The 26,499-nt window shown below is 36.0% G+C and overlaps 1 protein-coding gene across 1 annotated transcript; it reads left to right on the forward strand.

Moving 5' to 3' along the window:
• Nucleotides 1-10,383: 10,383 nt before the first annotated feature.
• LOC131159470 (acyl-coenzyme A oxidase 2, peroxisomal) lies at nucleotides 10,384-19,353 on the forward strand. The gene is made up of 7 exons (XM_058114405.1): nucleotides 10,384-10,895; nucleotides 15,467-15,582; nucleotides 16,329-17,209; nucleotides 17,782-17,961; nucleotides 18,045-18,211; nucleotides 18,291-18,414; nucleotides 18,646-19,353. Exons 1-7 carry the CDS (start codon nucleotides 10,462-10,464, stop codon nucleotides 18,799-18,801), a joined length of 2,058 nt encoding a protein of 685 aa, XP_057970388.1. The 5' UTR covers nucleotides 10,384-10,461; the 3' UTR covers nucleotides 18,802-19,353.
• The last annotated feature ends 7,146 nt before the right edge of the window (nucleotides 19,354-26,499 follow it).

Raw genomic sequence — 26,499 nt, forward strand, 5'->3', positions numbered from 1 at the left:
TTAAACAACTTACTAAAGTAACTTCGTCATCTTTCTTTAATGTTTTCGTCCTTAACCAAGATAATATCATCCTCACTTTTTATACGTTTTACATTTCTTAAGTCCTTACTCTTCCTTTCTCTAGCTCTAGCAAGTTTAAGTATATCTTTTTCCCCTTTTTTTATATCTAATCTATCATACAAACTATTAAATGATCTGTATTTAGCTTCACTAACAGCCTTTTTTGCATCTTTTTTTGCCTCCTTGTGCTTTTCAAAGTTATCCCTGTTTCTACATTTTTATCACGTTTTATACCAAATTCTTTTTGTCTTTAGGACTTTTTGCACATCTTTATCCCACCGCCAACTTTCATTGCTATTTGAGAATCTTCCCCTTGATTCACTCAAAATTTCTTTTACTATCTTTTTAATAGAGCTAGCTAATCTACTCCAAAGAATATTTATATTTATCTCATCCTCTATATTACAATCCTCATCTTTAATCATTTTGTCTTTAAATTTTATTATATTTTCTCTTTTTTAGGTTCCACCACCTAGTTCTTTTACACTGATTTATTTTATCATTTTTCTTCCATTTTCAATACATATACCTAACATTAAGACTCTATATTGTGTGGTTAGACTTTTACCTGGAATAACTTTACAATCCTTGCATGATAAATGATCTACTCTCCTAGTTAAAATTAAAAAAAAAAAAATCTATTTGATTCCTATTTTGCCCACTTTTAAAGGTTATTAAGTGTTATTCTCTCTTCTTAAAACAAGTATTCATTATACTAAAAGCATATGACATAGCGAAGTTTAAGATTATTTCTTCAAGCTCATTTTTGTCTCCATATTCATATCCTCTATGAATAATTTTTATTATTCATACAAACACATAAAAAAAATTATACAAATTCAATTTTAAATTTTTATATTTAATATGTCAAACACAATCTTATTTTTATATTTTACAAGCAAAGTTATTTATTAAAGTTCATGATTATCTTTATATTCTTTTCGATTTTTATCTTTATATCCTTTTCATTAAAAATTAGTAAAAAATATTTATATTTCATCTTTATATACTTTTCACTTTTATTTTTCTAAGATCGATTTAAATTTTCCCCACTACTTTTTCTCTCCATTTATAAATACTTGACATTTTATTTAGACTCAACGGTGCCTCCAACGCAATCACAAATCCTATAATGATGGTCTTCATTCTTTAAAAATTGAATTGATAAACAAAACAAATACTCAAGCATTTCTTAGAATTTCCTCTCTCTCTCTCTCTCTCTTCAATCGATTCAGTAAGCATCGCAGTTGACTCTACCACTGAATCTTGAATTTCAATTGAAAGATTTTTGCAATCTCTCGTTGCTTTCCATATTTTTCGATTAGTTATTTTGACATGAAAATTTTTTTTTCCAGTGCCATTAAGTTTTCAACGTTAAGAGTTATTTCTCGTTGTATTTCACAAAAGGTTGTGATCGATTTAGCAAGCATTTGCTGTAGCGATTCCTCAACTCCATCACCAAATCTTAAATTTCAATTGCAGAATCCTAACAATCTCTCATTACTTCCATATTTTTTTTATCAACTAATTTTGCGTGAAATTTTATTTCCATTAAATTTTCTGGCCTTAAAGGTTGAGTTTTTTTCCATTTTATTTTATTTTAAAATAATATATTAAATAATACCCTGTTTGGGAAAATATTTCCCAAAATGACTCTAACGTAATCGCGTTGCTTGGTTTAGTGAGATTTAAAGGGTCAGGGTAGTTGAGTTGTTGACACGTGGCAAGCAAATCTCGCTGGACTATCCAACGAGATTTGCCTGAAAATAAAACGGTCATCTACAATGGAAGAAATGGAACTTTCCACCTCCTGCCAGAATCCACTTCCCAAAACGGCGAATCCATCCACCGAAAAATAGAGCAGAGCTTCGTTCGCCGGCTTGTTCACAGCTGCCGATGCACTAGACTACTTCCTGATGTTGGTCGAAAGCACTGGGGCCTGCGTTCACGACGCCGCCCTCCTCGTGTTCTTCGTTTTGTTCGTATGCATGATTGATTCTCTGGGTCGATTCTCCTCTCACCCTGACGTATTTGCCCACTACTAGGCATGCAAGCTCTTTACAACCGCTACAAGATTGACGCAGATGCTCACTATGGTAAAGTGTATGTCCCACTCTCGTGTTCCATTTGTCTTTTTTTTTTCTAATTATTATTATTTTTAAAATTTTATTGTAAGTGAACGGGCTGGATTGTTTGGAAAAATTCTATTTTTCACACTTAAAATAAAATTCTTGAAGCCGTGCCATTAGGGAAGGTCAAGAATGCAAGAGAGGTCAGATCAACACAAACCACTTGGGATCCACAGCAGGTAGCAAATACCCAGATCGATTTGATCCAGCACTCAGATAAAATTAAGCAAGTCTTCCCCTCAAATTGAATCAACAAACTCAAAATACACTATAATTAAATACACAGCAAATGTCAGCTAAAACAACCATAATATCAAACCCAAATCCAGGAAAAATGCAAAAATCATAGGCGGAAGCGCATACATACAATTTCAAACGAACTCGTGGGAGAAAAACATGAAAGTTGAGGTGTAGTCCCAAAAGGGGGGTGAATTGGGTTTTAAAATTTTCTTTTAATTCTTTACAAGAATTCTTAACCCCTTGTTGATTTAACAATTACATAGCAAAGTTTTATTTACTTATTCAATCCATAAACCAATACTAAATATAAGTAAACCAATGCTCAAACAATCCACCAGCAATTTTAAAGTAAACAACCAAAGATACCAACTCAAGATATAATATGTAACTCTATGGTAATTCTCAACTTTTACAAGAATTTAAAGTATTTGTTTGTTTGCAGCCCTGTGTATATGAATTTGATTCAATCCTTGTATTAATGGATTTGATTCAAGCCCTGTAGTTAATGAAATTGTTATCTCAATATGATGCACAATTTAAATTTCAACACTCTTTCCAAAAGTTTAGACTTTAAATAAACTTTTAGTTTGTGTCTTGGGTGTTGAATCAATCAACATACCCCCTTACGATTTTCACAATTTATTGATCAACCAACTTACTCCCTTTCAATTTCCACAAGCCCAAAAACAAATTAATCTTTAGTTTATTTCATTTCCAAACAACATAGTATATAGGATTAAGAAATTAAATCATCCACGATGCAGTTTATAGGTATGCTGAAAAATAAAGAGAGTAAGGGAAAGAGAAAGTGAGACCGCAGTTTTTACGAGGTTTGGCTTATCCCTAACCTACGTCCTCGCCTTAGGCAAACCACCTAAGAATTCCACTATACCTGTTCCTTCCCAGGCAGAACAAAACCTTACACACTCCTTCAATAGGCTAGAGTAATTACCTTTCCAAACGATACTCCACGCTTGGGCACTCTTTTAATAAACTAGAGTAATCACCTATTCAAGCGATACCCCACGCCTAGGCAATGATCCAATAACCTGGAATCGTCAAAAACACTTCAAAAATACAAGATAACCGCTGCCTACAAGAACACTCTCTTAAAGAGTAGATTAGTATAAATTCAGCACTATGTACTTCAGAATTTAAATATCAAGATGAAATAAGATGAAGCTCAAGTATAGAATTCATCAATTCCTTCTCTAGATGGATATCAACAGTGGGAACTAGATTTGAGATGATCAATACTTCAGTTTCTTAGCAAAAGAGTATTGCAATGAGTGTAGGGGTGAGCAAATGGTCGGTTCGGTCAAATTCGGTTAATTAACCGAATTAACCGAAATTTTCGGTTAATGATTTTTATTAACCGAACCGACCGAATAAGAGATGTTAACCGAACCTCACCCGACCGAATTACCTTTTCGGGTAATTCGGTTAACCGAATTTAACCGAATTTATTTTAAATTAATTATTAAAAATAGATTATAATTATAACTTTTTTATCAATTCTGGGGCTCATTTATTAATTTTATTAAAAAAAGATATTTTGCTTCTATTAATTTTATTAATAAAAAAGAATATTTTACTATTAATCTATAAAAGTGGAATTTATAAATCCTGTTTTCCAGATGATATGCAGTCATAGAAACGGAATGCATTCCCCCTGGTGACTTCTAGTGGGGTTACTACAACTCAATTCCATAATTCTAAGAGAGCAATGGACATGACCTCATCATCTCATGGCTTTCATTTGTGGGAAATGACCTGGCTGTGTTATTGGAACATTCATCACAAAGAATAAGTTCCTCCTTGCATCAGATCCCATCAAATCATCAATTAATTGGCCGGAGATTATTTCTATATTTTCCATTAAGGTGGCATTGTGCCACCACCAGGGCATGGATATGTGGTGCATTTATTTTCAGGCCAACCTTTGGACAACAATTTATTTTGCAGGCCAGCCTTTGGAAAACAGTTTCTGGAGGCAAGAAAAATGTAGGCACAGGCGCACAGCCGCACAGAGACACGGTTAATAAAACTGCCCCCGCCTTTCCCCCATCCCGCCTATATATATATTACTAGTTTATATTTAAATTTTAATTTATTATTATTTCGGATAATTCGGTTAACCGAATTAAAATTTCTCTTAACCGAACCGATAACCAATTAACCGAAATTTGGTACATCCATAACCGAACCAAACCGACCTATTTTTAACCGAACCGAACCGACCGAAATTGATCGGTTAATTCGGGTTTCCCCGAATTATGCTCACCCCTAAATGAGTGAGCAAGAGAGAGCTTTTCAAGAGCAAGTTGCTTTCAGCAGATTTTTCAATTCTTTCTTTATTGGTGTAAATTTGATTTGAAAAACTATGTATTTATAGGCTTAGAAAAGTGTTTTCGTGATGCCCAAATTTACTTGGAGTATCTTCCAAGTTTTTAGAAAATTTGGGGCTCAAGAAACCTTAATTTTAAATTTAAAACATTTAAAATTTCTGACCGTTAAAAGTGTTTAGACGCTGAACTTTCGGGTTCAGTCTTCTGATGTTCCTAAAAACTTTGAAAAATTTGAACTGGACACAGGGTCAGATGTCTGAAGCGTAGGTTCGGACTTCTGAAGTTCCTATTCAGACGACTGAACTGACCTTTAGGTGTCTGAAGGTGTTCTACCTGTTTTGTGTTTCAAAAATTAAATTTTCAGTCTTCTGAATTAAATCTTCAGACTTCTGAAGAAATTCTTCTGACGTCTGAAGTAAAACTTCAGTCATCTGAGGTGCTTCTTCAAACTTTTGAGGATTCTCCTCAGTCGTTTGGGCATACCACTTTCAGAATTTTCATTTTACTTTTCTAAAATCCTTTTTGCTTTCTTGCTTTGATTTGTTATAAAACATTTTTCGGGTTTTGAAATAAGGTCTCTAAGTCAATATTTAACCCTAGTAGAGCTTCAAACATATTTCCATAAGATATTTAAAATATGAAGTACTTACATAAAGATTTCTTAAGACTTTGACATTCCAAGTGCTTGAGTCTTCATGCTTGTCTTTCTTTGGCTCTCTTGTCTTGTTTTTCTTACGCTCTCTTGTTTTGCTTTTCTTTGGCTCCATCTTGACTTCAAGCTTTGATATACTTAAGCTTTTAGCAAGTCCTTTTGTAGCATCCATGATCTTCAAGATTTAAAATATCATCTTGGAATCCATGCTTTAATGTTCTTTAAGCTTCGTTTGATCATCATTATTTGGTGTATAAGCTGTGAATCATCCTTATAAGCATTTGAGTTTGTGTTCTCATACTTGAATCCTGAAATATCATCACTTAACAAAATATGTTAAGCTTCTTTTGTTTGTTATCATCAAAACAAGATTTTAGACCTTATAAAGCCAACAAAATAGAATCCAAATTCACATCAAGAACACTGTTGAAAAAAGGAAAGGCTCACCTGTTCTTGAGAGATCTGTTTCTGCAGTGTCTGTACTTGTTCCTACATCAGCACTGGCTCTGAAGCAGATAACTCGTACATCAGCGCTGGCAGATAAATAGAAGATTTTAAAAAATTAATTCTATAATTTAATATTTTTTGAAAAGTTACCTAAATGCTTTATGTTAAATAATGAAACTTTTCTTTAAAAAGGTCTATAAATATCTTCCTTACTAAATGAAGAACACATTCAAGCAATACATGATTTCTATGTTGAAACTCTCCTAAAGTTCATTCTTGATCACACCTTTGTTGAGAGAAAACTCTACGAAATTGTTGGATTAAAAAGGGGTTCTGATTTTGAGTTGCATCTAAAATTCTTATATCAATAAGAAAGAAACTTTGATGACGTCTAAACCTTGAGTTTCACATTTTCTATTTAGTTTTGGTTTTGAAGTACGATTTAAGAGTTAACTTGTACAACTTACTCTGTATTTGAGAGTGTTTTTGTATGCAGATATCCATTCCTTTCTACTTGATCTTTGATGGTTCAAGGTATTGTTGGATTGTTGGACCAAGCATAGATTGTTGCTTGGAGAGGTTTCTCTTCCTAAAAAAGAGGTTGGTTATTGTAAAGGTTTTTGTTCCACCCGAAAGGAACAAGGTATAGTGAAATCCTTAGGCGGTTGACCTAAGGCGAGGACGTAGGCTGGGGTAAGCCGAACCTCGTGAAAACAGCGGTGTCACTCTCTTTCCCTTACTCTTTTTAAATTTCAGAAAAAATATAAACTACGTGAATGTTGTAATTCTTTTAATTATAAAAACAAAGCAGATTAGAAATTAAATAAACCAAAGCCTAATTTGTTCTTGGACTTGCAGAAACCGAAAGGGAGTACATTGATTAATCAATTTTTTGTGGAAACCATAAGGGAGTACATTGATTGGTTAACAACCCAAAACCTATTAGCTGAAGGTTTATTTAAATTCTAATCTTGAAAAAGTGTTTAGATGTTATTTTAATTTCTAGTTCAAAAGCCAACTACAGGACTTGCACATTCATAAACAAGGTTGTTGAATATTGCAAAACTAATATTAATTACTTGTATGGTGTTTGTTTTGCTTGAATGGTTATTAAATTGGTTGTTGTGGTTGTGGATTGAATAGTTGAAGTAAGTGTTTGTGTAGACTACCTAATCAACAAAAATTTTAAAAAAGTCTTTAAAAAACTGTAAAAAATCAATAACTCTTTAAAAGACTCTAAATTTTTTTTTTTAAATAACCCAATTCACCCTCCCCCTCTTGGAACTACACCTTAGGTTTCAAGTATCAGTCCCCTGTGCTTGAGGGGTTAGTCGTCTATGCTCTTTTAAAATTAGCGCATTCTGAAATTCAGAATGGGGTCAATCGACTGTACGCGATAGGTCAATCGTTTGTGCCTATTCTATTTGTATATTTTCAAATACAGAAGCACCACAATCGCCTGAAGACTTAACATCAGTTGCCCACCCTTTCAGTAAAACTTGTTTTTCAATATTTTTAGTTCCAAACTTAATTCATATATTGGAAAACTTAATTTGGACTTTGTGAAACCCTTTTCCATGAATAAAATCAGTTATTTAAGTCCAATGACATATCCTAGGAGTTTCAATCAATCAATATTGAGTTTTGAAGTACTTACATGAAACTTCCATTTCACTATTCTATCTAAGTGCTTAAGTCTTCATGTTATTAAGCTTCCAATATGTCTGTTGCTCTTTGTGCACTACTTCAACAAGCTTCATGTCTCATATGACTTGAACTTTCATGTTTATCATGTCTTATAGCCTTAAGTGTGATTATCCATTCAAACTCTTCAAGTTTATCCACTTGAAACCTTAAGATCACTTAAGTCCTAAAACTCAAACTTACATAGACATGTTAAGTAATCTTGATTTGTTATCATCAAAATAAGATTAAATCTTATTAGACCAACACAAACCATAGATGTAACTCTGCAAAGTCATCGCCTATTTCTTCTAAACCTGAAATCATAGAACAAAACCATCAATGGTTTTAGACAAACCGTCAACGGTTTATTCCTAAGAGCAAACTGTCAATGCAACTCTCTAAAATCATCGATTGTTTCTTCAACAAACCAACTTTCTTGTTTTTTCCACCATGTTTTCTTTGTACATGTGTTCCACTCAATATATGAGCCACATATTACAACAATATTGATTTTACGACTTTCTCTGTTAGTTTTGATACCTTCCAAGGATCTATCATTTCCTGTTTTTTATAAAAGATTGATGCTGACAAAGCTTCTATATAGATTATGAAAAAGGAAAGAGGAGATAAGGGGTTCCCCTTCCCTTATACCCCTTTCTAGCATAATTCATTTATCTTCTTATTGTTGCCTAGAATAAAAAATCTTGCAATAGAAATACATTAATGAATAAAAGAGATCCAATTATAAGGAGATCAAGTTTCTCAAGAATCTAAAAAATTCCTTCCTATTCTAATCTATCAAAAGCCTTCATATCAATCAAGCTTGATAGCTACTTATTTGATCTTACCTTTAATTTTTACGAGGAAATGTAGTAGCTCATGAACAATAAGGTTATTATTTGAAATTAAATACCCTCTCACAAAGGCTTTTTGATTTTCTCAAAGATAATTTTATCAATAATACGATAATTACTATAAGCCAAAGTCTAGGACGTAATTTTATACTAGACACTATAGAGACTAATTAATCTAGGATTATATAAGTTTTTTGGATTAGGTTTTTTAGGAATGTACATCATAGTCTTATTGATGTTTGTTAATAGAAATCCCTAATTAAGAAAGTGCAAGTCTGCTTCAATCACCTCATTATCAACAATATGCCCAAGTTTATGAAAGAATATACCTGGAAATCACCGTAGTTCAATATAGTTTGAGTCCTCCAAGTTGAATAGACGTTGCTTTGATCTATAGTTTTGTGAACTCCTGCTTAAGGAAGACTTTTGATCATCACTAAGCTTGAAATCCATTAGATTAGTTAATTTAGTATGACTAGAAGGGTTCCTGATTTGAAATATGATCTTTAAAAGACTCAAAAATAAAACCTATGATTTTCCTATGAAAGGAAAGCAACCTACTATCTTCAGCTCCTAGTTTAGTAATGAAACTCCTCCTCCTTCTAGCTTGGAGCATGAAAATATTTCTTATTCTCCCCTCCCTCCCCCAAAAATATGTTTTTTTTTTTTTTTTAAAGCTCTATGGGCTCATTTCACCTCTTCCATTGTGAAGATTTCCTAGAATGTTGTGCTCCAGCTCCTAAGAAGTGGGTGGATTGCTTTCTTGTTGTGACTAAAGTTTCATTATACAATGACTCATTCTTTGTTGTGTTGACAATCTATTTTTCACTTCATATTTTTAGTTCATTTGCCACATTTTTAGCACATTCTAGGTTTTAAAGATCAAATAACCTATAAGGGTTAGATTTAAATTTGTTGCTAATTGTCAACCACCATTTCTTATTCTTGATTTGGCTTTCCTCAAGCAGCCAATTGCTCAAATTTAAGGTCATCCTTTATTCGGCCAAATATTCTCCCCCTACTCTACTAGAATAAAAACACAATGATTAAAGGAGATATTGGTATGACCTTTACTCCGTTATCATAGTATGTATTTATCTATTAATAATTTGCAAAATAAATATCAAAACTTTCTTTGACAACGTATTCGTTTATCCACTTATTACACAAGGTAAATTTGGGTTCTCTGTAGTCCAAATCAATCAGAATGTTATCATTTAACTAAATTTTGTAAGGAGTTCATCCCTTAGTTTCCAATTGAAAATCTATTCCATCTCTTTAGTCCCAGACCTCACTAACAAATAGGGACACAAATCCTCTCAATCTTGATCTTATTCTAATTTTTGCTCCCAAACGACCCCTCTTACATATAATCTCGATGAGCCTTACGAAACCATCTTATTAAATACACTTGAGGAAGAACAAATCTTTGTTATAATATTTAATTTTGATGTATAAAAGATTCAGTCAAAAAAATAACAATGCCATTGACTTTGTCAGCACGATCAATCACGTTTGCATTAGCTATACTAATAAAAATGAAACATTAAGACCGAATTGGAGAATTTCTTTTCATAATTAATATTCTACTAATGAATATTCAATTCATGGACACATACCAAAAAAAATTTAATATAATTGAATTTCTAAATAAAGTGGTGTACTCCCGCTCGCGGAACATGTTTAAGCCCATCTGAAGTCTGCCGATCAAAAAACGTAAGTCGATAAGCATCCACAAACCTTATCTCCCTAACTCCTTAAAATAGAAAAGAGAAAACCAATTTTTCGTCACACTTGTCAGCCTCCGATGAAAAGTCGTTGCCAAAAACATCTCCCCTTGACATTGGATTGCGCGCCAAAAGCCAGCTCCTATCTCCCCCGCCAATGAGCCTCCGCCACGTGCACACCCCATAAGGTTCCACGTCACCCAGCGTGCCGTATATAATTGCCCGCACCTCTCTATCACTACGCTTATCAGATCAGCAAATTCCTGTAATTAGATTACACCACAAGACTACTCTTCTTCGCATTCAATTCCCCATTCTATGGACTTTCCCGTTCTCCATGAGACAGCCGAGGACGACGATTCCCTTGCCGCCCGGCGGATCCAACGGCTCTCCCTGCACCTGGCCCCAATGCCTCCCGTCGCAGCGGGGCTGCAACCGCTCCCGTGCGCCGCCCGGCCGAAGCTCGCCGTGAGCACGGGGCTGCTGTCAGATTACTTGAGGGGGAAGCACAGAGACGTGCAGGAGAGGGTCTTCGAGTACTTCAACTCCAGGCCTGATCTCCAGACGCCGGTGGAGATTTCGACGGCCGAGCACCGGGAGCTGTGCATGAGGCAACTTCAGGGGTTGGTCACGGAGGCTGGGATCAGACCCTTTAGGTACGTCGTTGATGACCCAATGAAGTATTTTGCCATCGCTGAGGCTGCTGGTAGTATCGACATGTCGCTTGGGATTAAGCTGGGGGTGCAGTACAGGTGACTTTTCCTTTTAGTTTCTTTAATTTGAACTCTTCTGGGTTTTTGAACGTGTTTTCGTTTCTTTAATTTTATTCTGAACCCTTTTTGTTTGGCGCGGGATTGTGTTTTGTGTTGTGTGATTGTAATTTGTGAAATTGGGTGGGAGGGGTTGATAATCTCGACGAGTTTCGATATGGGTGTATTTTTGTTCCTCGAGTTGTTTGACTTTTATTGGCAGCGTGAGATTTCGGCTGAATTTCAATATTTGATATTAGTTATTGTGTTTTGCATGTACTCTGCTTCTCTCTGCGGTTGGGATTGTTGGCATTTCAAGGAGAAATTGGGCTATGAGTTAATTTCAAACAATTGTAGGGTTCCAGAATCGATTGCATAACATATTTAGGATTATATGGGCAAGGGGGTTGTAGGATTTCAACTCAACTATTCCACTTTTTATTTTTAGTGGTGACTTCTGATGTATTTTAAGGGTAAACATTTTATTGGGATGTTGGTTCAACTGTGTAGAGTCATTTGAAATTTTAATGGGAACGGAAACCTCCCTGAGTGAATTAATCTAAGATCCAACCTTGTCTTCATAAACTGATGTACGGTGTCAAATAAAACACATGGATGAGGATATGTGTGCCTTTCATCTGATGCGCAATGAGAACATCAGATTGAAAATGTCATATTCCCATTTGGCAAGCTGACTATTCCATATCCAATCCTCATCATTTTATTTGTTTTGGTTCCTGGTATGCGGAAAACTTAAATTGCATTGTATCAGGTAGGATTTTCAAAGATTAAGGGGGTTTTACTGGCCGTAGTTGTGGTCCAGAATGAGAACCTCACTCACGTCGTTACTATCTTGAATACGAACTTTAATGTAAGGTTACATTTGGTTAGTGGAATGCTTATTCCTTGGAACAAAATGAAATAAGATGGGAGTGTAATAAAACTTGTATAGAGATATAATAATTTAAAAAATGTCTCTTGTGTGAAAACTTGTGTTATTCCACTCGACAGGGAATAGGATAGGTGGTGAAATTTGGGAGACATTCCTTGTCTATTATATATTATAAATTCATAAAAAATTTTGCATTATCATTTGATTTTTTATGGCAACACACATTCTTTTGTGAGCTATCAAAATTGTATCTTATGGACATTGACATTCCATCAACCAAATGTAACCGTATGGTTTGAGAAATGTCATACCTTGTGATTTGCTCTTTTGTTGAACTTATTTTTTGCATAGGAAAGATATTATTTAATTTCTTAGATGTATGAAAAAAACTCATGTGGTGAATATTAGTTTTTCTCTTTCATGCAAAATTTCCTTAACTGGTAAATTTCATGGCTTAGGGATAATTGTACACTAGGACAAAGAGATTGAGGTAAAAAATTTTGTGTGGAGTAAGCCTTTTTTAACATATAATTTACGGATTTCAATTTCATTGTGTATATGACATGCCCGTAACTTTCTGATGAATTTTTTTTGAACTAACAGTGAGGCCATTTGAGAAGTAGGTAGCTCAGACTTATGTTGCCAAAAAGATGAGACGCACATATATGGGAGTAGATGAGGTAAACCAATAGATGAAGCCATAAAACAATTGACAGGATAAAAGAGAAATAACTAAGATAGTTTGATTATGTGTTGAGAAGGCTATGGCTGAAACTTCTGGTAAGGGAGCTACTCTAGATTGAAGACTCTATGTGGTAAGGGACAACCAAAACGATGGAACATGTGGACTGATGGTGTCACTGTGAAGTCAACAACATAATGTTAGGACTTGGGATCAGGCTTATAAGATGATACCGATTGTTCTTGACTCATTGCAGAATAGTGGATATGACTTAACCTGGTAGGAGTGCTACAGTGTAGTTTGAAGATTCTATATGCTAAGGATAAACAAAACAATGTAATAAATGGGATGGAAATCAGAAATGTGGCTGTGGTAATGGTGAACTAGTGTTCAGCTCAACCACAAAAATGTTTGGATTAGGCTCATAACATGTTTGTTCTCCTTGCTTACAGAAGCCTTGACTATTGGCTAATTTCAATAACGTATAATTGCAGGAGATAAAGGCATGTCCAAACATTGGGTAAATCATGTGGTGATGTTTCATCACCCATTTGCTAAGAATTCATCATTTCACGTCAAATGTTCTTAGATCCCTTCTTGCTTTTAGTGGTTTTCCAAACTAGTAATTTAAAGTGCATATCTGCCTATTTATGGATTTTTTGGAGGGCTTATCTTCACTTCCTTTTCCATTATGCTTAATGCATCTCATTTTTACTCGTCTTTGCTACATGCATTTTCTTTTTACAACATTGTAATCATATAAGCATAATTAACTTTACTGCTATCTTTGTTGAATAGACATTTCCACTATAATCTCCTGCCTCTAGGCAAGGGAGAGAACATTTGATAACTCAGTCCTGATCCACAAGCTGCAGAGGGATATACAGGCAAGCCTACTTCCAAGCATCTTGGCATAAGCATTTAGGACTAGCTGATTGGCTAAAAAGTTCTTAGGCTAGTGGACTTGGCCTAGAGCATTACAATGGTATCAAAGTCTACACTAGTCGAAACTATGGGAGCAAAGTGTTGTGCAGAGCTTAGTAGAAAACAGTCTACTCTAGTGGACTTGGCCTAGAGCATTACAATGGTATTGTTTCTCTAGAATCTATATGACCTACCTCTTGAATCCTACATCACCTGGTGATATCTTTGGCTTGTGATGTGATATGAGGATGTTACATATTTAAGTTGGGGAAGTTGAGAGACCCTGCTCCTGTTTTGGTTTTGGAGGAAATATTTGTGCCACATATGGGCAAGCCTAATACCAAACAACTTGGCTTAAGCATTTTTTTTTTCTAGTTGATCAGCCCAGACTTGTTGGCTAGGCTTGGAGCATAAAATCGATTAATCCCCTTAACTCTTCTTTCTAGTGGGTAAGGTAGTTTGATGTGCCAAAATGGTCCCTTTCAAGGTGCGTTTGGCTATTAATCTTACATTCAATATTTAGTTTGGTTGTCTGGAAGCTGTTTCCACATATTTGATCATAGTGAGAGTTAATTTAAATCTATGGCACAAATCAGCCTTATGTACTTCCATATATTTCATTGATATATTCTCTGGCCTCAACATCATAGCTCACAGGAATATACTTAAATGCATATAACTCGAAATGTAAGTTAAGTTCCTATCTATTTCCATGAAACATTTGCATGCAATTTACGTGATTTATGCAAGCCCTTAATTGCATCACTCTTTCGGTTTGATAATCGTTTATTTCACAAGACCAGCCTATCTTATTTCCTTGGAGTTGCATTGAATAATTTTTATTAGATATTCCATGTACATTGTTGTGATCATTTTTCTTTCCCATAAATTTTCCCCTACTTGATAATTTGAATAAAGCCAACTTGATCCTTCGCTTGGTAAATTTGACGTTACTCCAGTAAATTTAGTGTACTGACTCTTATGATCAATCCAATATACTATTACAAATTTGGAGTCCTCATTTATTATTTCTAGTGGACCAGGATAAATATTTTAATATATCTCTATTGGGGATGTTAGATTGTTGAGGGGTATCTCCTTTTTCCTTCATTATTACCAAGATTATTATACTAAATATTATGATAGTTTAAATTGCAATGCCTGAGGGTTGCAAGCAAGTTACTGTACACCAAAAGCCCAAGTTCATGCAATTAAAATTTTCTCCTCCTCCTCTCTGATATTAATCCTATATCCATCAATGTCTTCTGGTTTTTCAAATAAGATGTTGACTTAGACTTGGTTTACATTTTGAAAATTTCGAACTTATGCACAATATCAGTTTTCCCTAATATTACTGTCATCAGACATGTAAAATGGACGGCTTCATCCATTCATATAAGAAGTATGAAGATATTGCCCTTGTGCATCAGACAAAACAGTTTTAAATGATTGCTTAGTATTTTTGGTGATACTTCTCTGTGTGTGTGCGCATGTAAAATACCTTGTAATTTTGCATAATTTTATGAGGTTCATGATTCCTGCATGAAGCAATCTCTCACAATACTGGTGATTTATGTGCCATCCTTAAGATCTCAGTTGGGAAATGCCCAGTGAATCGTTTGTCTCAAGCCCTGTTTCACATTGTTTGTTAAATGCTTCATATGCCTTTTGAAGCATGAACTTCACTTTCAGCGAACCTGAACAAAATCCTGTTTGTTCATTGAAGAATGCATTGTCCATGGCTTTTCTTTCTGAGAGGTGTGATCACTTTATGGCACTGGTTTCCATGAAAACTTGGCTCTAGAAATTCCCTCTTGTTTTGGAACTAAGTTCTTTTTAGCCAAGGCCGGTTGCTTGTATTCAAATGGCATAAACATATCTATATTGAATGGTTAATTTCCTTGGAGGCTGAGGAGTAGGTTGACCCAAAAGGACAATAGAACTGTCATGAAACTCTTGTTTTCTGATTGTTTTGTGCACTGCTAATATTTTCTGTTCCACACTTGTTGAATGACAACTTTTAACTTATCCTTACTAAAGATTTCTTCCTAAAGTGACTTCTATTATTTGGTGCAGTCTTTGGGGAGGCTCTGTGCTCAACTTAGGAACTAAAAAACATAGGGATAAGTACTACAATGGTATCGACAATCTAGAGTACCCAGGTTGTTTTGCTATGACAGAACTCCATCATGGTATGTTCGTTTGCCAGCCCCTTATTTTTCTTGATGTTTATTGTTGCACACCCTGCTACGTAGTTATGTTGATATCAGTGTGGAAGCTGCATGGAATGACCAACTTTTTGCTCAGTTTTCTAACTTCAGTATAAGTTTTGATTGTTACTCCCTTTAGTTTGTCAAAATCTTGAAGGTTTCCATTAGCTTTATGTGTGCATGACACATCCAAAAGACTGATCATCTGATAGACCTTCCCAAAGATATTTATGGCCAAACTTTTGCTGTGTTTTCTAAATTTAGTCTGAGCTTAGACCATTATTTATTGTTGACCTTGGAGACTGGGAGAGATTTCTAATAGTATTTTTGTGCACATGACATTGTCTGAAGAAATAGACATCTACTAAGTCTTGCCTAGGGGATTCAATAGAAAGTCAGATTTGTTTATTATTAATTTTTTATAGAAATTTTCCCATTGTTTAGATAAATATACTTTGGTGAGATTCAGAAAATTTTAATCAAATGCTGTTCTGTATCTTTTGTACATTTTGATAAAACCTTTTAGCATTTCCTTTATTGCCTTACCTATATAATTTGGTCTGGATTCTTTTTAAAGCTCTCTCTGGATGTTTTAAATTAAAATTCTTTTTCTTTTCTTTTTGACAATTTCTCCCTTGGCTTTAGTAAGATCAATCTCTTTCATCATTTAGATCTGTGCCTGGTGTACACATCTAGTCTAACCTGTGTCTATTATCTGCATTTAAAAGGGTCAAATGTTCAAGGCCTCCAAACAGTAGCTACGTTTGATTCAATCACAGACGAATTCATTATTGACACGCCCAATGATGGAGCCATTAAATGGTGGATTGGCAATGCTGCTGTTCACGGGAAGTTTGCTACAGTTTTTGCCAGGTTAATGTTGCCAACTCATGATTCGAATGGAGTATCTGACATGGGCATCCATGCCTTTATTGTTCCAATAAGGGATTTAAAGACGCATCAAATGCTTCCAGGGATTGAAATACATGATTGTGGCCACAAGATTGGCCTGAATGGAGTGGATAATGGGGCACTGAGATTCCGTTCTGTAAGAATTCCCCGAGATAATCTTCTGAACCGATTTGGGGATGTCTCTCGAGATGGGAAATACACAAGCATCCTCCCATCCATTAACAAACGATTTGCTGCCACGCTAGGGGAACTTGTAGGTGGAAGGGTTGGCCTTGCATATAGTTCAGTTTCGGTTCTTAAGGTTGCTGTTACAATTGCTATCCGATATTCTCTACTACGCCAGCAGTTTGGTCCTCCCAAGAAGCCTGAAGTTAGCATCCTAGATTATCAATCTCAGCAACACAAGCTCATGCCCATGCTGGCTTCATCTTATGCATTCCATTTTGCTACTCTACATTTAGTGGAGAAATATTCCGAGATGAAAAAATCTCATGATGAACAAGTCACGGCGGATGTCCATGCACTTTCTGCTGGCCTTAAGGCTTATGTGACAGCTTATACATCAAAGTCATTGAGTATCTGCAGAGAATCATGTGGAGGCCATGGGTATGCTGCTGTCAATCGGTTTGGTAGCTTGAGGAATGATCACGACATCTTTCAGACATTTGAAGGGGACAATACCGTGCTTCTACAACAGGTTCTGAATACGTCTCATTATATTCACAGCCTTTTCCTGTTGAGATTTAGAAATTTTAGAACAAAAATACTTTTATGTTGTCCAATTGCAATGGATGACTTTGTGCAGGCTGTGGAATCCCTACCCCAAGCCTCTGCAACTAACCTGCATTGACATTGTTTCAGCCTGCTACAATTGGAAGGCTGGTTATAGATTCCCAGTCTGATGCCAACCTACCCAGCTACCCCATTGCACCTTTTCTACCTGACTTAGTCTATTCCAATCCATAAGCTGCAAAGTTTCTGTGAATCTAATACAATACAAAAATTTTAGGCTGAAATTGACCTGAGTAGGTGGTTAGAGATGTCGATGTACACTCTTGTGACAGTCAGACATCACATCAATGGACAATGATAAGCATTCACAGAATTTTGGTGTAGTAATGGGTGGCCGAAGTCGTGGTTCTCTGCCTCCACCTCAAATGCTTCATAAGTTCACATAACCTGAGCTTGTGCAGCATGGCTGCCTACTGGGTAAAGATTGACTAATTTCTTGAATGGAAGCTAGATATGAACTATTCACTAACCATGCAGGTGGCTGCCGATCTACTGAAGCAGTACAAAGAGAAATTCCAGGGTGGGACACTTACAGTCACATGGAATTACTTGCGAGAGTCCATGAATACTTACCTATCTCAGCCAAATCCAGTTACTGCACGGTGGGAAAGTCAAGACCATTTGCGCGATCCTGGCTTCCAGTTGGATGCGTTCAGGGTGAGTATTATCCTAGTTTTCTCTTGTACATTTATTGTACTCCTGTGTAATAGAACTTAACTTTTATTTTTTGTCTTATGCAGTATCGAACCTCTCGATTGCTCCAAACAGTTACTGTGCGCTTGCGCAAGCACTCCAAGACTCTAGGAAGCTTTGGTGCTTGGAATAGATGCTTGAACCACCTTCTGACACTTGCGGAGTCCCACATTGAATCTGTCATCCTCGAAAAATTCATTGAAGCAGTGCAGAGGTACTTCTCAATCAACCTCAGAAGGTCACTTCTTTTTTTGTTTTTCCTCGAGCTTAAATTAGTCTGATTTTTGCTTCAGATGTCCTGATGCAAATACTCGTGCTGTTCTGAAACTCACCTGTGATCTCTATGCCTTGGATCGAATCTGGAATGACATAGGAACCTATCGCATTGTTGACTATGTGGCCCCAAATAAAGCTAAGGTATTAATTGAACTATGGTGTAATTTTCCAAGAAACAATATTAATAAAAGAATTGTGTGGTAAATCTCCTGCCTTCTGCACGGTAGGTTAGATCATGACTATGTTGTGGAATTGGTGCGACCATAAATAACCAATTCATGATTTACATGAATTAGAGGGTAAAACGGCCTCACCGACGAGCTATAGTTTTTTTAGTTCTGTTTGAAATGTGATGCAATCTCTTGTATGCAGGCAATCCACAAGCTCACAGAATACCTGAGTTTTCAGGTGAGGAATGTTGCGGGGGAAATTGTAGATGCCTTCAATTTTCCAGATCATGTTACGAGGGCTCCTATCGGGTTGAAGTCAGAGGCTTACGCACAATACACACAGTGTGTTGGATTCTAATCCTCCAGCGAACTGAAGGCAACTCCCAGGATGTTTTAAACCATTGAGGATGTGAAAATGGAGGAAATCAGTGATGGGGAAGATGTGGTTCCTGCTTTTTTATGCTTCACATTTTACTTCCTGGTAAGAAAGCTGAAAGAGCTTGTGGTTGAGCGCTGAAAGCAGCTCTCAGTGCTCTGGCTTTTAGCATCGCTGGGCATTGGAAGAATAACAAGTCACTTTTATGGGAGGGAGTCACGGTTATAGAGTCATTTATCTTTGTACATTTCATTGGGTTGTATCATTTGAAAAGCCTATATTCTTGGTTCCAATTCTTTTATCTAACATATGAGAGCCATATGTACGTAGTTTCCATATCCAGTGGCTTGAATCCATGCCCTTGCAGCTTGGAACTTCAAAGTATGTAGGATCCGAAAATATTACTGAAAAATGTGATGCACACATGTATTGGGTGCCCACAATTATTCCTAATAAATACCCATGCTTGTGTCCTCTTTAAAGTATGTAATGTTTACGACTCAGTTATTTAAATAAAAATATTAGTGTTCTTCATGTTTCAATTGTTCTTTATTCACTTAGCCTTCTAAACATTATTAATGTTACGTTTTACTAATGTTAGGTTTATTGACTTTTATTTGTACTAGAGATTATAACTCACCAAAAAAAAAAATATTTGGATTAATTTGACTTTGCATCACCTAAACTTTGGGACCATTTTCAATTCACTTCCCAAAGTTACAAATCAAACAATATAAAATCCTAATTTGAATTAAATGTTAGATTGCCTCATAACGTCTAAATCAGTGTTAAATTTAATTTTAAATTTCTACAAAATTTTCAACATCCTCCCTAAACAATGTTTGAGAAAATATTCTAAATATCGCTGTTCCTAAACTTGATTCAACTTTATCAATTGACCTAAAAACACAGTGATCTAGTGACAACTAAATCAAGTTTATGTTATATTCAAATGTATATAATTTGGTTAAAATGTTATTTACACTCTTTTGTTGAATGCATATGTGTGTCAAAATTAATTGCTTGCAAAGAGTTGAAATTTCACTTATCGCAATTGCAAATTCTATTAGGAGGAATCGGTTCTTGATATAAAAAACATCATCATGAAATGACATTCTCAAAATCTCATTTTTAGGAATGGTATGCTTGTTTCATGAGAAAATCTTTGTTTGATTCATATGCATAGAGTGTCCATGTCACTATATTCAACATGGGTTTTTTATGTTGCCAAACTATAGCACTAGTTTTGCATGGTTGGATGTTTTGTGGACAACGGGTGATTGCTTTGATTTTATCTTAATCGGGTCATTTTTATATGTTAGGAAAAAATTTTGAAGGACAATTCTTACATTAGTTGATTGTAATATTTTATATTAATATTGTGACTCACTTAAGTGTTGGGAGACCATTTTATTGGTGATCACTAACTTTATTCATGTTCTTAATTAATTTTGACCATTTTAACCTTTGAAATACCCAACTTTAACAAATAATTTATAGTCTATAGTCTCTGACTCTACAATTTCAATTCCACAGATTAGTACCTATTTTTGTCATTTTCATGAGGATATGCTCCATTTCACAATATGACCACTTATTAGAACTCTCTTTTGTTTTTGTTTTTCTTTTTCTCTCTTTAAGTGTGAAATTAAAATTTGTTAATAGAAATTTGTCCCATACATATGCTAATTTTGAATCTAGAGAATAAATTTATTTGATAATTATTAACATTAAAAATTTTAAATTAATAATACATGCATTTTATAAAAGGTCTTTTTTATTGCTAATTGCAAAATTTAAACAATTCCATCAATTGAGTAGCAAATTTGAAGTACAGAAAACCTAATTCAATTATTAATGATTATAAAAACTATTAATTCAATTAATGAAAAATATTAATTAAATTATTATATTATTGATTTAAGAAATTAAATGCAAAATTATAATGAAGTTTTATAAAACAGTTTTATTAATTACTGAAGTATAAAGGATGATTGCCAAATAAAACTTAACTCATGAAAATTATTTGATTGTAATATATGATTTTTTTTTTGTTTAGTTTGGTGTTAAAATATTGTTAATGAATTGAATTACATGAAAATTTTGATTTCGTAATATTCCTATATTATTATCAAATTTATTGAATTTCTAAGATATAAATGGGATGACATCAAATTTTTGTAGTCTAAAAATAGTTTACTTAATTATTATTATTATTTTTTTTTCAAAAGTTTATGTTGTTCTTGAATTATGCAATTAATTCCAATTCTTATGAGTTGAGCCGAGAGATTATGATTGTCGATGATGACTCCCTAGAATGTATGATTTTAGACCCTTATTTACCTTTGTTTATCCTTGTTTTATTATGTATTTACCAAGTGTTATCATCGTTCGGAGCGATGCAAGATTTATTGATCTTTTTAGGAAAAATAGGTTGAAACCGAGGAGTTAGGCGTACGAGAAGTTAAAGGAGAAGTTGGGGACACGCAAAGCTTAAATCAGATGCTAGCCAAACTCCTAAAGTTCAAGATCACCAAAGGAGAAGAAGGTTTTGCTCAACCAAGTGGTGCGACCAGCAACACCAAGGGCGACTTAGTCTTCCATTGTAGACTTCGAAGTTCAGACTGAGATCGAAATGCTGCAAGGGTCGACCAAGTGATTGACATGTAACCCTCAAGAGTGACTAAAGCGAGATGCTAAACTCTCATGAGACAAGAATACCGAGAGCATCAACCAAGTGGTCGACCAAGTAGCTTTAAGGGGCGACTACATCGAGTTCATGAGATTTCCTAAAGATCAAGAGCCTGAAAGTCTCAACCATCAACTCGACTAGCAAAACCCTGACGTGCGAATTAGTCGAAGACATTGAAGATTCGAATTCCTAATTTCCCGCGAGACTCGGCCGGGGTGCGCACGAGGGGAGCATGGGAGTGACTTGGTTGACAGTGACGATCTTCTATGCAAGATATGCTGCATACTTTCCTAAACTGTGAAACAAACTTTGTAAACCCTAGAGTTTATAAGTACTCGCTACAAACATGAGCTCTGGGTTCCTCTTTGGCCTATCTTAGGTTTGTGAGAGACCTAAGATGTCAGTGAGAGTAGGAGTATAATAGATTTCAATTCTTGTTTCAATTTGTGTGAAGTGTCCGACGATCTGTGACAACCGGCGGTGTTCATATGCTCTCCATGTATATTACACGATCACTCTCTTGTACCTTCGGGCGTTAGTGACAAACGTTTTGAATACTAAAGGTGTAACGACCCAAAGAATAATGGTATTTAAATAATAAAGAGGGAGAGAAATGGAAACAGTAATAGAAGGAAGCAGTCGACTTCGTCAACGACATTGCATTTTGAATATAATAACCCAGGGGATTTCCTCATGGCCTTGTCGACGAACACAGGGGATTCATCGACGAGGGTACAAGAGGGTCTCGTCGACGAGGGCAAATTTTGTCGACGAGAAGATGCCGAGAGAGGATTTTTGGAAGTTTTAAATTCATTGATGAGGGTGTAGGTTCGTTGACGAACTTTCTACAGGACTTGTCGACGAGGTGACATGGCTCATCAACGAATCCTGCAGTATAAATAGCCCTAAACTGATTTTAATTGCGAAAATTCGGTCGCAATCTCTTTCTCTCTCCTTTCCCCTACGGTTCCTTCCTCTTCTTTCTTCGATTTCAGCTCCGACAGTCACCGGATCGACGATCTAAGGCCACCACGATGCTCCTGGACGAGTTCTATGCAAGTCTGCCGGAACGAATCGTCGGTGGGACGAAGTTGGAATTCATCCCAAATCTAGGGTAAGGTCTTTTATTCGGAATTTGACTTTTCATTAGTTGTAGGAAATGTTGTAGACGAAAAAATAGTGACGTTTTGTTATGGGATATATGGTTTTCAGGGTGTTGAGTGAAGAACCCTGTGGGTGTAGGACCCGTCTCAGTAGGGGGATTTTAGCATAAATCGGGTAAGGGAAATATGCTATGCTAGACTATTTGAGTATGATTTTAGTACAAAATTATATATATTCTACCGGATTACTATTCACAATAGAAAATTTATACAGTTTATCAAGTAAGATTAATATATTTTAAAATTATTGTGTGGCTTAAGAATATAGATATGGTACAAAAACATGCTTTACAATATTTTTCAAAGTTATGTTTTACAGAGTATACAGACAGAGGAAATATTTTTTAGTAATTACAAAATACCATGATTATATAGTTGATACAGATACAGTTTACAGTACCATGACATACAGTTTTATAGTTCATTTCAGAAATACAGTTGATACAGATACAGTTTATCACAACGTCATGGTTTATACGTTTATTACAGAATCATGGTAAAATAGATAGTTGTATATAGAGATGTATTATATAGTATCAGACCTTGTTGGACCATTACAGATTACAGAGCATGGTACCGTTGCTACATACAGTATATAGAGTGCAACCACCAATTCAGATAATACGTGGTATAAAGGTCAATCGCATAGAGCCCACGAGTGGACAGACTCCCCATCAGATATGGGTTGAGGAGGGCTGATCAAACTGACGGAGTATAGATTTATTCCTAGTTGGCCAGCCAAGGTAGATCCCGCCTTCGGGCCGCACAACCTTGTCATGAGGGATTAAATCATGACACACAGTTATCTACAGGGAAGTTTTCAGTTCTTACTATGTTTATACAGGTTTACAAAGACAGAAAAAAAATAAAATAATATATATATATATATATATATATATACATATATTAGAAGTATTTTGAGTAGAAACTTAAAGTATCGATATGTTAAGCAATAAGAAAAAGGTGATGGTTGATATTACTGGTATTGTATTTACAGATTCACTGATACATGATCATATAGTAATAGATTTTCAAAGTAATGTAACTCATTTACCACACACTAGTAATAGCATATTTCATCTTATTGAGCGTTGGCTTATCCCTTTACTTTAACATTTTTCAGGTGATCCAGGTAGGCGAGCAGATCAGGCTCGCAGATAGAGGGGCCTCAATATTGCCCTAATAGTAGAGTCAGTATTTTTGAGAGTATTTTTGTGTAGCCCTAGCTAGTTGAGGGTATTTTGGGGAACAGTCATATATGTATATTTTGGGAAACATGTTAGTACTCTGGTATTGTTTATAATTATATATGGCTGTGTTCATCTGATTTCCGCTTCTCACTTCTTAAGTTAATGGCTGGGTTTAATTCAATTTGGTATCAGAGTATTATAAATGTTATAGTATAAAAAAAAAAACTGGAAATAAATAGCAGGTCATTACAATTTGGTATCAGAGCCTAGGTTGCTAGGTTTTGTAGACTTTAGAGTGTAGCGGAAGCAAAATGAGAGTATAGGAAAGGATTTGAGGTTTTTTCTGTATCTGAGTACAGGATGATCATGGTGGTTTCTGTGTTTTTCCTAGGGTGACGATTTCAGGAAAACCATAATAAACTATTGTCAAGTTGTGTGTCTAGATGAGGATATTAAGTTAAGGTTAGGGAAGGCAGTTAATTTTGAATTGGTATAGGATAGGTCTGTGTAGGAGATGAGGTGCTTAAGTGTGTTTCTTGTTTTCAGGATAGACTTGGGAAGCAGTGGTACAAATGCCGGGGAGGATAGGCTAGGACCTTCCAACATAGGTGGAGGAGATACAGATGTTGTATTGCGTAGCATCACTCAGCAGGTGATGGCTAAGATGGCAAAGAGCCCTGGGTAGCGTGGCTATTCGATCGAGCAGTTTACGCGGATGAAGCCCCCATCCTTTGCTGAACGAGATGACCCGATTGTAGCTGAGAATTGGGTCCAAGACATCGAAGAGACGTTGACAGTGCTTCCTTGTATGGATAAGCAGAACGTAGTATTTGTAGCATTTAAGTTGATAGGGGAGGCGAAACGCTGGTGGAGATCAGCGCGATTGATAGAGAAGCAGAGGCCGGTTCCAGTACCAATGATGTGGGACCGATTAAAGGAGTTATTCTTCCAGCGGTATTTCCCTGCTATTGTTCGGAGAGCGAAGGCAGCAGAGTTTATGCACCTGGTATAGGGGCAGATGTCGGTATCCTAGTACGTAACTCAGTTTATTGAGTTGTCATGTTTTGCTCCACATCTAGCACCTGATGAAGAGAAAAAGGTAAGGAAGTTTGAAGAAGGACTGAGGCAGAACTTATTTGAGCAAGTGATTGGCTTTAGAGCTGAGGCATTTACATAGGTTGTAGACAGAGCTGCGATCATTAAGAGTGGTATACAGAAGGGTATAGCAGCTCAAAGGAAGAGGAAGAGGCCTGCACCTCAGGACTTTTAGGCTAGCTCCAGTAGGGGTTCATGGAGAGGAGGTCGTGATAGGGGAGATCATAGGCAGATGGCAGGACCTCAGGGGAATTAGGGTGCGCCAATCATCCCAATATGTCAGACGTGCAAGAGATGTCATTTGGGGGAGTGTCAGGTAAGAATAGATGTATGCTATCGATGTGGGGGACCCGGCCACATGGCACGTGCATACCCAGGACTTCCAGACCAGGTTCCAGCTCCCAGGCCTTATTGAGGAGGATATTAGGTGCCTCATGGAGGACATCAAAGGAATGTGGCCCTGAGGAGGGTTTACGCGTTGACGCCGGGTGATGCTAAGGTTGCCGCGGATGTGGTGACAGGTACTTTTACTATTTTATCACATTCCATTATTGTTTTATTTGATTCAGGTGCTACTTATTCCTTTGTATATGCATCGTACGTTAAATTATCTGGAAGTGAGACCCAGTCATTAGATATAGAATTGTTAGTAGGTACACCGTCAGGGTCAATGTTGTGATGTAAAAGGGTACTCAGGGGCTATCCTATAGAAATTCAAGGGAGAGTACTACCAGTAGATTTGATTGTGTTTGAGATGTGTGGGTTTGATGTAGTACTGGGTATGGATTGGTTGGCAATTAATCATGCTAGTATTGATTATCGTCAGAAAGAAGTAGTTTTCAGACCTCCTGGTGAGCAGGATTTCAGATTCGCTGGTTCACGTGTACGTGCGCTATCTTTGTTGTTATCCACTATGCAGGAAAGCCGATTACTCCGGGATGGAGGTCAGGGGTTTGTGGCTTTTGTAAAAGAAGTGATAGAGAATGAATCGAAGATTGACAGTACCCCAGTCGTACGAGAATTTCCAGATATTTTTCCAGAAGAGCTACCAGGGTTGCCTCCCAAATGCGAGGTGGATTTTTCCATAGATTTACCTCCAAGGATGGCACCAATTTCTAAGGTTCCTTACCTTATGGCTCCAGATGAGTTGGGAAAATTGAAGAATCAGTTGCAAGACTTGTTGAATAGGGGATTTATACGACCCAGTGCATCGCCATAGGGAGCTCTAGTGTTGTTTGTAAAGAAGAAAGACGGGTCTATGAGGATGTATATTGATTACAGAGAAATCAACAAGGTTACTATTAAGAATAAATATCCTCTACCCTGTATTGGTGATTTGTTTGATTAGCTCCAGGGTACACGGGTATATTCCAAGATCGACCTCAGATCAGGTTATCATCAGGTGAGGGTAAAAGCAGAGGATGTTGCAAAAACAGCTTTCAGGACCAGGTATGGGCACTACGAATTCCTCGTTATGCCATTTGGTTTGACGGATGCCCTAGCTGTGTTTATGGATTTAATGAATTTAGTCTTTCACCAA

This window comes from Malania oleifera, chromosome 7 (assembly GCF_029873635.1).
Source record: "Malania oleifera isolate guangnan ecotype guangnan chromosome 7, ASM2987363v1, whole genome shotgun sequence".
In the NCBI taxonomy this organism is placed as follows: Eukaryota; Viridiplantae; Streptophyta; class Magnoliopsida; order Santalales; family Ximeniaceae; genus Malania; species Malania oleifera.